Source organism: Balaenoptera musculus, chromosome X (genome assembly GCF_009873245.2).
Source record: "Balaenoptera musculus isolate JJ_BM4_2016_0621 chromosome X, mBalMus1.pri.v3, whole genome shotgun sequence".
NCBI classification, from domain to species: Eukaryota; Metazoa; Chordata; class Mammalia; order Artiodactyla; family Balaenopteridae; genus Balaenoptera; species Balaenoptera musculus.
Genome location: NC_045806.1, coordinates 12083204 through 12095950, shown reverse-complemented (window position 1 = coordinate 12095950; position 12747 = coordinate 12083204). Strand labels below are relative to the sequence as shown.

At 40.7% G+C, this 12747-nt stretch overlaps 1 protein-coding gene across 1 annotated transcript in view; it reads left to right on the top strand.

The window, feature by feature from the left end:
- Nucleotides 1-12747, top strand: part of VEGFD (vascular endothelial growth factor D) — a 35842-nt gene that overhangs the window by 9504 nt on the left and 13591 nt on the right. Inside the window, exon 2 of the mRNA XM_036840462.1 lies at nucleotides 9742-9952. Within this exon, the coding sequence (XP_036696357.1) occupies nucleotides 9742-9952 (211 nt within the window). The remainder of the gene's footprint in view (nucleotides 1-9741; nucleotides 9953-12747) is intronic.

The following is a 12747-nucleotide window of genomic DNA, read 5'->3' as shown; positions in this document are numbered from 1 at the left end:
CCTTTTTACAGCTGAGTTGTATTCCATGGGATGGACGTGGCACGGTTTGCCTAAGCAACCATTCACATATTGAATGACATGACAGTTGTTTCCAGGTTTTTAGTTCTTACGAAGAAAGCTAGTATTGATACAAACATTCACGTCAAGGTTTTCGAGTGAACCTAAGTCCTCGCTTATCAAGGGTAAACTCTCAGGAGTGGGACTGCTGGGTCATATGGTGAGTGTCTGTTGAACTTTATAAGAAACTGCCAACACATTTCCCAGAATGCTCTACCACTCAAAGCCAGTTTTGGACAATTCTCATCCATGCTCTTCCCGCACCAATCAGCCGTCTGTCCAGACCACAGAGTGGTTTCCAGTATCGGGCAAAGCTTCCTTTCGGGGGATGTAATTTCCACTTGAGAGTTACAAGACGCAAAGGCACAAAACTTCAGTTTGGCCTCGCAAGTCTAACATGGCCTGCACGGGTTCCTTGACAGGTGGGGGAGTGAGAAAGGGGAAGCGGGTGGGGGAACGGCGTCTGTGGACAGGTGGGAACGTGGCGGTACAACTTGGATCCCAAACCAGGGAAAAGTTGGTGGTTTGGGCTCAGCCTTAAACATCCAGCTAAAGATGAAATGCAAAATGCATTTCCAGTGAAACAGAAGTTGCTAAGAGGTAGAGGGAGCATGGAATTATTTGTGTTGCAACATGATCCACTCCCTAGACCCACTGCAAAGGGAAACAAATTGCTGACTGTGGTTTCCTGAATTCCAGGGCCCAGTAATCAAAGGACTGGTTCCCCAGGCAACACTTGTAAATCCCTAAGCAAATCTAGGGAACGTTGTGTGAAATGTGTTCCGTCCACCGCACACTTTGAAGGTTCTGGATCTTCCAGATATACAAATTCTCTTCACCCCACCCCCTTATCACTAAACTTCCTGAAGACACATTGCCAACAGTTTGACAGAATAGAATCATCAGTTTTGAAAGGCTTGGAAACATCGACCCACAGTTCTCGAGAGGTCCAGTGGGGAATTTTGCAAAGCTGGTCTCCTTTTTTGTATCTAGAACAGGAGGATTCTTAAGGGCAAAGGACTGGAATGACCCAAGAACAGCTTTTTGCAACTCGTAACTTCTGACAGCTCAGAGGCAGGATGGATCTCCGCCATGTACTCCCAAGCCACGCCCCTTCCCCTTGGCATTGTGTTTATGTCCTAATTTCTATGTGCCTTCAAATATTTTCTAGACTGCCATGTGAAAGGATTAGAATTTACTATTCCCAATTAAATCCCAGTAAGTTAAAGCAGTACCTATTATTTTTAATTCTGTTTGGGAGAAATGCGTTGTTTTGGCTCCTTGGGAATATTTTTCCTGTCATCTAGGATGGTCTCACATAAGGCAGCTGCTCTCCTCGTGCTGTTTAGCCTGGAAAACAGTTTTGTTGGTCTTCAATCTTGAAAAAGTCATACAGATTGGGAAGTGGGCCACAAACAATCAATCCGGTGACTTGAGTTAAGAAAAGGCTTAGAAAATCCAGTTCAGCAAGATACTCATCCAAGTGTTTTGAATCCACGGTATAACTCAGAGGGGTTTAAAGAATAAGACTATTTCTCAGCATACATCTACCGTTTATTCCCCACTCAATGGGCTTGTATGGGGCTCAGGCACTCACCCAGGCCTTTGAACTTAAACCAGCATGCACCATCCCCAAGATGAGTGTTTCTCATTCAAATCACTTGGAAAGATTTTTTAAAGAAACTTTATTTTGAAATAATTTTAGATTTACAGAGAAGTTGCAAAGCTAGCGGAGAGAATAGCCTGTATGTCTCTCACCCAGCTTGTCCTAAGACTAGCAACCACTTACGAAGTTTTTCAAAATCCTCATGGCAAAGCTGTAGCCCAGAACCAGAAAATGAGAATCTCTGAGGATGGGATCCAAGCATCAGTGTTTCTGTGAGGCTTCTTCCCAGGCAGGTTCAAGGTGAAGCCAAGGTTGAGAACCTCTGCTACAAACCCTTACTTCTCAAAGTGTGGCCAGCCAACCAACAGTATCACCATCACCTGGGCGCTTGTTAAAAATGCACCATCCTAGGTCTCACCCCAAACCTACTCCATCAGAATCTGCATCCTGGCAAGATTGCCAGGTGATTGGTATGCACAGGAAGTTTTGAGAAGCATCGCTCTATAAAAAAGATTAAACAGACCACACAAACCTGGGCCTGATGACTCTTTTTCAAATGCGTGTATGTATTATATTTATTACTCATAAATTCCTTCTTCAGATATGCATTAAGTACTTATTATATAAAAAGATGAACCTGACCCTCTAGGAGGATCTACCCTCAAGGAGATCACAGTATAGTAAGGGAAATGCAATGTGCTCGTTAAAAATATAGTCTAAGTTAGGGACTTCTTAGAAAGCTTCATGGAAAAAGTGGCATTTGATTTGGACCTGGAAGGAGGATACTCAGAGGAAGATCCTTGAAAAATAAGTGATGCAGTTTGAATAAGTGAATAATCTCAGGGTTAAATTTTCTATAGCATTTGATGAATTTATTTATTCATACATTTAATAAATATTAAATATTTAGCTCTTACTATTTTTTTAATTTAAGTGTAGTTGATTTATAATGTGTTAGTTTCAGGTGTACAGCAAAGTGATCCAGTTATATATATACGTATATATACATATATGTGTATATATATTATTTCTTTTACTTATTTTAAAATATTTATTTACTTATTTATTCATTTGGCTGCACCAGGTCTTGGTTGCAGCACACAGGATCTTCATTGCGGCGTGCGGAATCTTTTAGCTGTGGTGTACGAACTCTTGGTTGTGGCCTGTGGCATCTAGTTCCCTGACCAGGGATCAAACCCGGGCCCCCTGCATTGGGAGCGTGGAGCCTTAGCTACTGGACCACCAGGGAAGCCCCTATGTATATATATTCTTTTTAAAATTCTTTTCCTTTATAGGTTATTACAAAATATTGAGTAGAGTTCCCTGTGCTATACAGTAGGTCCTTGTTGGTTATCTATTTTATATATAGTAGTGTGTATATGTTAATCCCAACCTCCTAATTTATAGCTCTTACTATTGCTATCTGAATAAAACATATCATTACTACTCCAGTGGTCCTGAACGACCCAGTGGGGAAGACAAGCATTAAGTAAGTAATGACACAAATAATTCATTAGCGTCAGTGGTGGTAAGCGCTGGGGAGAAGGATGGGGAGCTCGGAATCCATGTGACTGACAGATCAGACCTAGGCAAGGGTGGGAGTAGTGGGGGAGGCTTCCCTATGCAGGTAACACCTGGCTGAGAAAGGTTTGGCTAGACAGAGTAGAGGGCATTCCCAGCAGAGGGAACAGCATGGACTAAGGCCAAAGCAAGAAGAAATGAACAGGACTTCCCTGGTGGTGCAGTGGTTAAGAATCCGCCTGCCAATGCAGGGGACACGGGTTCGGGCCCTGGTCCGGGAAGATCCCACATGCCGTGGAGCAACTAAGCCCACACGCCACAGCTATTGAGCCTGTGCTCTAGAGCCCGCGAGCCACAACTGCTGAGCCCACGCGCCTAGAGCCTGTGCTCCTCAACAAGAGAAGCCACCGCAATGAGAAGCCCGGGCACCGCAACGAAGAGTAGCCCCCGCTCGCCGCAACTAGAGGAAGCCCGCGCGCAGCAACGAAGCCCCAACTCAGCCAAAAGTAAATAAATTAATTAATTTTTAAAAAAAGAAGAAATGAACAAAAGAGCAAACCAATGAAATGGGTGTCCAGTGACATCCCATTGTTCAACTGTCTGATATTTTCCATTGCCTCCGAAATAAGTAGCCTGGCCTTTAAGCTTCCAATCTTCCTCTTTTTTTTGTTTTAAACAACTATATTGTCATACAAGTTACATACTGTAAAATTTGCCCATTTACCTGTTGGAAGTAAAATTCAGTGGTGTTTAGTAAACCCACTGAGTGGTGCAGCCATCTTCCGTATAAGATCACTTGTGCCCTTTTACAATTAACCTTCATTCCCACTCCCAGCCCCGGGCAGCCAATAATCGATTTTCTGTCTCTTGGGTAATCCTTAGGAGCGGAATTGGTTGACTGTATGGTGAGTTGATGTTTAACTTTTTAAAGAACTGCTGAACTCTTTGCCAAAGCGACAGCACCATTTCACAGTCCCATCAACACTTGATGTTGTCTTCTTGACTGTGGCCATCGTAGTGGATGTGAAGTGGTACCCCACTGCACCAACCTCTCTTCCTAGTCTTATTTGCCAGCCCTCCCACTCTCAAACCTGCTCTGTGCCGCCACCAAAGTCAACATCCTGCTGTTTTTTTCAGTGAGGCTCCTTGATATCCCCAAATTATGCCTTTGTTCACTCTTTGAATGTGTTCCTTGACTAGATATTTTTTGGAGGAAGAGGGCATGGAAATTGAGAGCTCAAATTATTAGGAGTACAGAAGGCCTTTGATTTCCCCACAGCGTGGATACTTGCAAAGTCCTCCTCCAAACCCAGCACCATACCTTTCCAAATATCTTAGTCACACTTGGTGTAGATGACTGTCTGGGCCTGAGCTATGGAGATGCTCATGCTTCCTCGGGGAGAACGCCATGTGAACTTAGAAATTAACTAAAGAGAAAGTGACTACCCTTCATTCTGTACCTCAGGAAGCAGTATGCATTGAAATAATGGTAAAATCTTGTTACAAAGACCTTAAACCTCACAATTTGGAAACTGGCTTGTGGTAGCCAAGACATCAGAGAATGATTTGTTATTTAGGAGGGAAATTACTAACAGTCTTGGATTCATTCCACAGACATATAAAAAGATGTTGCTGTAACAAAAAGCAGAGACCTGGTAACCCTGCCTCACTTCCTTTTGCTGAGTACTTTCTAATTATTTTAGTTTTGATTAGCACTTCCATTAGAATATAGGAAGAAATTAGGAGCAACTTACTTGGCAAACGTTTGGTAGTTAAAACCGTTGAAATCCATGGTTTAAATATGTACTGGGACCTATACTTACGCTTTCTAATTTTAATGTTTGTCTTGCTCAAGTAGGTAAAGTTAATTATACAGAAATCAACTAGTGCAGAAAGCCTCTTGGAAACAAACAGCTATTCTTGACCCTTTGTAAACATACGCCCACCCTTGCGATGAATTGGCTGTCAGGTTTCTGCTTATTCCAAATTTTCAATACCTCCACTTGTAAGAGCAAAATAAACTGTTGGCAATTTCTCAGTTATTTCAAACTAGGTTTTAAATTATGAGACTTAAAGTATGCTTAAATAACTTGTACTTGAGTAAACACTTCATTTTTTATGATGAGGTAAGTCGTATGAGCCATTCAATGGCTTAAATTCAATCCAGAGGTTTATTTCCCTCTGAGCTCTCATGGTTGGATAGTGTAAAAATATTTCTCAGATTGAATTGAAACCTGTAAGAGCTATGAAGCCTTATCATTCCGTATTTATGGATTTGCCTCAGTAAATAAAAATCCTCTCAGTAGAGTACAATTTTTAAAACATACAGAAAGCTATTTGATTGTTTTCATTATTTTGATGGGGAAGCAGTGTTGTAACAAAATTTTATTTCGCAGAGTGGATTGAATATGAAGTCGTTTTCGCGTCCAATGAGAAGAGGGAATGAATAATCATGGAAAGAGAAACTATTGAAAAACGAGCCTTGATGGCACATCATTGAATTTGAGTCGCTGGAGAGATTGGCAGTTATTCAATTTCATCCCCAAATTTCTTAGATGAAGCAGCTGTGGCACGCTCCTGAAATTCAGTGCCTGTTCCCCAAACCCTATATATGCTCTTCAAGCTTCCTCCAGCCCTTGCTCCCAGAAACTTGCCTTGATTCAGACTTCTCAAAGAAGTGAGAAATCATAGGTCCCAAGCAGTCCTGCTACTTACAGACCCGCATCATCTCTATGAGCCTCCTCTTTCAGACCCTCTCATTCATTCATCTTCTGTCTACCTATCTCTGGAACTTATGTCACACCAACCCCTCTAGGTCCCTGCTTTCTCATGCATATGTTCCGTTTCTTCCTCTCTGTTGGTTCTTTCCCTCAGGTCATAAACATGTTCAAGATTTTCCCACCTTTATTAAAACATGCACACATGTACACACACACATTCACATTCACATCTGGACTTCCAAGCAAGATGACCTTCTACATTCATGTTTTGAGATGGTTTGTAGTCCATAGCAATGATCAATAAAATGTAAAATTGATCACAGGATGGTAAACATCTGCAAATGGCAAACATTTGCAGAAATGGTACCAAAAACATGAAGCTGAAGAAATCAATATGTCGTATACCTTAAACCTATACCACGCTGTCAATTGTATCTCAAGAAAAATAATTTTTTTAAAAAACCATGAAGCTGAAGCTGCAGAACTGATGGACTCTTCTGGAAGGTGAAGGCCACCAAGAGTTCAGTTCCAGTGGGTAATGGGCTCCATGAGTGCAATCCATCAGATCCATGAGAGATGAACGGTTACTGCTCTTGGCTGCCTGGAGCTGTGTCTTCTATGAAGCTGCTTCACCTGAGCCAGAGGACAAGGCAGGGCTTGAGCTGAGCTGATCCCTGAGTCATAAATACTCAGTAAGATTCTGGACCCAGGGCCCTGAGTGTCAGGGGATGCAACCACAGACCTTTAAATGAAGAAAGAAAAAACGAATCTCCCAATGAAGATGAAACTACTAAACAAAATTCCAAAGCACATAGAGGTAATGATTACTGAGAAAGACAGCCAATAAAATGAGTAATCGGGATACAACTCATATATATGAAGTTAAAATATAAAACAATTTGAATACTTAAGTCTATTTACAACCCTCAAAGAGATAAAGGACTAATATTCATGAAACAAAAATGACAAATTAGGAAAACCGTACAGAAATGAAACAAAATGCAGATGGGAAGGAGAATAAAGTAGAAATATTTGACATTAGAAATATGGTAATTGAAATTAAAAACTTAAACTCTAGACTCACACGATTGGAGAATTGGTGATTGGGAAGAGGAACCAATTAAATTACCTGTCACATTAAAAACATGAAGAGGAAAAAATAGATAAATATGAAAGCACATGTAAGATCATTAAAAGGCTCCAATACATGTCTGATAAATGTTTCAAAGAAGAGAATAGAGACAATATAATACTTGGAATAATGAAAAATACAATAACTGAGAACATTAAGGAATTGTTAAAAAAAAGGACAGGTGGCCTCAGATTGAAACTGCTATGAAGGTCTCTATTGCAACTTCTCAACTCTCCCATTCTAGAATAAAAGCAGCTGTAGACAATATGTAAGTAAATGGACATGGCTGTGTTCCAGTAAAACTTTATTTATAAAGACAGGCAGGCAGCAGACTAAATTATGCCAGGGGGCTGTAGTTTGACAACCGTTGATCTAGAAAATTAACCATTGTTTATATTTTCATGTATATTCCTCCAGATATTACATATATATTTAATTTGATACATATGATTAACCATAGTTAATTATATATATGTATATATAATGTACATTACACACACATAATTTTTAAAGAGATATCATAACTGTATCATACATGACTGGGACCACACTTGCTCTTTTGAACACCCACTTTTGGACAACTCTTGGTATCCATCATCATAGCTTAAAAAAAAAAATCCCCAACAGAGGAATGGATAAAGAAGATGTACATGTATACAATGGAATATTACTCAGCCATAAAAAGGAACAAAATTATGCCATTTGCAGAGACGTGAATGGACCTGGAGACTGTCATACAGAGTGAAGTAAGTCAGAAAGAGAAAAACAAGTATCGTATATTAACAATATATGTGGAATCTAGAAAAATGATATAGATGAACTTATTTGCAAAGCAGAAATAGAGACACAGACGTAGAGAACAAGCGTATGGACACCAAGGGGAGAAAGGGGGTTGGGATGAATTGGGAGATTGGGATTGACATACATACACTACTATGTATAAAATAGATGACTCATGAGAACCTACTGTATAGCACAGGGAACTCTACTCAGTGCTCTGTGGTGACCTAAATAGGAAGGAAATCCAAAAAAGAGGGGATATATGTATACGTATACCTGATTCACTTTGCTGTACAGCAGAAACTAACACAACATTGTAAAGCAACTATACTCCAATAAAAATTTTTAAAAAAGAAAAAAAAATCCCACTCCCAAAACACTGCTAAATGATACAGATTTTAACTAAAGTTTTTGAGGGGCAGTGGAGGAGGATATACATCACACCACCCAGTGTCCAGATGGAAGTGCCATTTGCTCATCTCCGTTTTCCCCCACTGCCCCTCCCCCTGTCAGGTAGCTGACATTCACCTCTCGCTCCACCTTCCTGTCTCAGCACCATCCTGCAGCCACACTGTTTCTTCCCTCCCTCGCCTCCCTCACCCCAGCTCTAAAAAACACGTCCTCAGCATGCATATGCAAACCACACAGCAGAACATAAACTCAGTAACCACAGGCTCAGCAGGAGAAAATCCACGTCCCTAACCATAGACAGACTACCTTATTATGTCTCCAGCACATTCCAGGGAGGACTCAATTCCTTCTGTCCCAGTATACATCTACATCATTGATTTTGACGATCACATAGTATTCATTGTATGCATATATCATTATTTATATAACCAAGTCCCTAATTTTGAACAATTCGACTGCATACTGAGAATCTTTTATCAGCCAAGTCTTTTTTTTCCTCATAAATCCATGGGTTGTATCAGTCAATACAGTTCATGCAACTGTGTGGAAAGGAAATTTTCAACATAAGCTCTAGAAGTGTATTTTTTCAGAAAAAATAATCATGTCTTTGGAATAGTAAACAGGTTTAAAAAGGAAAAAAAAGTTCAGAGGGTTAGAAGTCAGCAAATTCAGATTATCAGGTTCTTAAAATCTTTCCTTCTTGTGTGACTGTAGGCAGGGTCCCCAAGACTTTGTGGGTCAGTGTCTCAAATAACAGATGAAAACAATTGTCATTGGCTCCTGCACAAAATAGTGTGATTTTAAAATCTGTATTAGTTTCCTGTGGCTGCCATACTGAATTACCACAGACTTGATGGCGAAGACAACAGAAATTTATTCTCTCGCAGTTCTGGAATCCAGTTGCAAAATCAAGGTGTCAGCAGGGCCATCCTCCCTCCATCGGCTCTCGGAAAGAATCATTCCTTGAGTCTTCCAGCTTGTGGTGGCTTCAGACGACCCCTGGCTTGTGGCTGCGTTACTTTAGTCTCTGCCTCCGGCTTCACAAATCCTTCTCCTCTGTGTCTGTGTCTTCCCTCGTCTGTCTTTTATAAGGATGCTTATCTTTGTATTTAAGGTCCACCCAGATAATCCAGGATGACCTCATGTCAGGATCCTTAACTTCATTACATCTACAAAGATCCTTTTCCAAAACAAAGTCATATTTGCAGCTTCTGGGGGCTAGGACGTGGACATGTCATTTAAATGTCCACCATTCAACCCACTACGATACTGTCTTTAAGTGTTCTGAGAACCCAGGGGGAATAAGTCATTCCATCAATCATAAATGAACAGAATGTGAATCAGAACTACTAGATGTCATTTTTCCTAGGTACTGGTGTCCACTTGAATAATCTAATTTCTTTTTAGCTCTACTTACACTTGTAAGTGTTAGCAATGAATATTATCAAGACAAACTAGAACTTGAGTAAGTTGCCTGTAAGCCAGTTTTTCTGTTTGTTTTGTTTCGCTTTAAGCGGGCATCCCGGTCAATGTTAGAACAATCTGAGCAGCAGATTAGGGCGGCTTCGGGTTTGGAGGAACTACTGCAGATCACCCACTTCGAGGACTGGAAGCTGTGGAGATGCCGACTGAAGCTCAAAAGTCTCACCAGCGCGGACTCTCGCTCAGCATCCCATCGGTCCACCAGGTTTGCGGCCACTTTCTATGACATTGAGACGCTAAAAGGTAGGTGTGTGCATGCGGAGGCCAATTCTTACTCTTTATCAGATAGTAACAAATGCGCCAACTTCTAAAAGTTTGAGTAGGGCGGGCACGTGTCTGGGAAAAAAAACAAGGGGGTCTTTGATTTCATAGCTTCAGTGTTAGTGGAGAGTCCTGGTTTCCTGTGTTTACTCCACAGAGAAATATACCCAATATGATTTTGAGATCAAAATTCAACACCAAGTAACACTTCCCAATATGGAAATATATTTAACTCAGAGATGTGAGGGCAAAAGAAACCCAGAAAGCCTGTTCTTAATAGAAAAAAAATAATTGAGTTTGCTTAAAAAATAAAACAACCTGGGTATTCATTAATAAGGAGCATTCTACGGCCATACATACATGGATAAAAACCAATAGATTAGGTATAGCTTTTTCATGTCTTCAAAATTCTGTGATTTTTTTAAAAATTAATTTTATTTATTTATTTTGGCTGTGTTGGGTCTTCGTTTCTGTGCGAGGGCTTTCTCTAATTGCGGCGAGCGGGGGCCGCTCTTCATCGCGGTGCGCGGGCCTTTCACTGTCGCGGCCTCTCTTGCTGCGGAGCACAGGCTCCAGACGCGCAGGCTCAGTAATTGTGGCTCACGGGCCTAGTTGCTCCGCGGCATGTGGGATCTTCCCGGACCAGGGCTCGAACCCGTGTCCCCTGCATTGGCAGGCAGATTCTCAACCACTGCGCCACCAGGGAAGCCCCTGTGATTTTTTTTTTTTAAAGTGAAAATGAAAAGTACAATTTAGAAGCTGAGTTGGAATAATGCATATTGGTATTACTAGGAGAATAACTGAGGGGGAAAGTCTCTAGACAAAAGAATCCAGACGCTGGGCTAGAAAATAACATGATTTGAACTAAAGAGAATGACTCTTCCCTAGTAAGGTTTGGAGGATCTTTATAAGTAAACTATTGTCTGTATGTACTGTCCTATAATGAATGACATGCTTGCCAAATACAGTTGTGCGGCCTCCAATTAGGCATTTAACTTTTTTGATGATGTGTCAAAACAGCACAAGAAACCACTGTGGCATTGATGATTTAGCATTTTAGATTTGATTAACATATGATTACCTGGTATCAGATTGTAGCTATTACATAATTTAAATTGACTGCTCAGCCAAAATTATTCTTTTCTTTCTCTGTAGAGTTATCTTTATTTTCTTCCGTTTGTAAAAGGACGATATTGTTGGCTGCCGGGAAGGCTGTGCATAGGTGGGATCAATACCTTAGTAGCACCAGAGCCCGGGAGTGAAGAGGACGCTTGGTGCGCATCTGTATGACTGTGTCTAAATGAGTTGAGATGGTTGGAACCATGGCCTAGAACCCAATTTAGCCAGAGGTCTGAAGCTCTAGTTGTTTCTGTGTGGTGAATTAGCAAGGACTTCATGAAAGTAAAGGGATCAGACCTCATCTGGAGATTCAGGGCCTTAACCAGATTACCTGTTTGAAGGCCTGAGGCAAGCCTGGAGATGCTCTGTGAAGATGGAGATAGAGAAGCGTTACCATAAAACCAAGAGGAGGTGATTTTAAAAAGGCATTCATGTCGAAATTGACATTTTCTAAGGAGGAAACCATAAAAATTTTTCAAAAATATTTTTTAAAAACATAAATAATATGGAATTTGCCAACTCTGAAATGTCTCTTGTTACATGGGAGGGGCGGGATCATCTAAAGTTACTTAGTAAGTTAGAAGCAGCAAATAATCAAATCGGTGTGGTATCCCAATTATAATTTGTTATAATTTGTTATAACTCTCCCTCATGGATTTCAGGGTAATTCCCTGAGGAAGAGCAGTCCTGCTGGGCAGTAGTAATGAAAGTAGAGGTATGAAGCCTTTGCTCAGTGTCATTGGTCATAGTTACACACAATGCTCTGACTTTGAAAACTTAGTTTTATAAAAAAGAAAATGGAAAGCAACATTTAAATAGCATTTTAAACAAGGAATGTTTGTATAACTTGATTACTTGTTTTTTCAAGGATTTATGATTAATAATAGTGAATTAAATAGTACCTAATTGGGTAATTTATCTCTCATGTTTACAACCTTCAGACCCTGTATATAAATATTCATAATCAGACATTTTAAACGGTTTCTTGGACTCGAAGATTTTATGATGAAAAAACAGAGTTTAGGTAAATTGTGTAGTATATGCAGTGCTTTTCAGCCAGCCAAACGTATTTTGTGTTTTCAGTGATTGAAGAAAGCAACATATGAGGAAATCTGAGATTAATGGGCGGAAAAGGAAAAAGGCTGTGGAAAAGATGTTTTAAGAGAATAATTTAGAGACTAGCGTCAGATCTGCAACAATAATATTTTATCTGTATCCTCCAGATAGAAGTTTTCTCTATCCCTTCTGGTAGAAACATGTTCACATATACAGGACTTCAGAATCTGGGCAGAGACCAATTACAAATTTTTGAAGATGGGGTAAAAATGGAGAAGAGTTTATCTATCACTGTAACACATTACCCCAAAACTTAGCTGCTTCAGACAACATTTTTTTATCACACAGTTTCGGTGGGTCAGAATTGCAGACATAGCCTCAATTGGTATCTCTCCTTCAGGGTCTCTCCAGAGGCTGCAGTCACGGTGTCAACTTGGGTCACAGGCAGCATCTCAAGGTTCAGTTGGGGCTGGATGTGCCTCCAAGTTCACTCAGAGGTTGTTGGCAGGATTCACTTCCAGACAGGCCGTTGGACTGAGGGTCCCAGCTCCACACTGGCAGTTAGGTAGAGGCCACCCTCAGTCCCCTGCCATGTGGGCCTT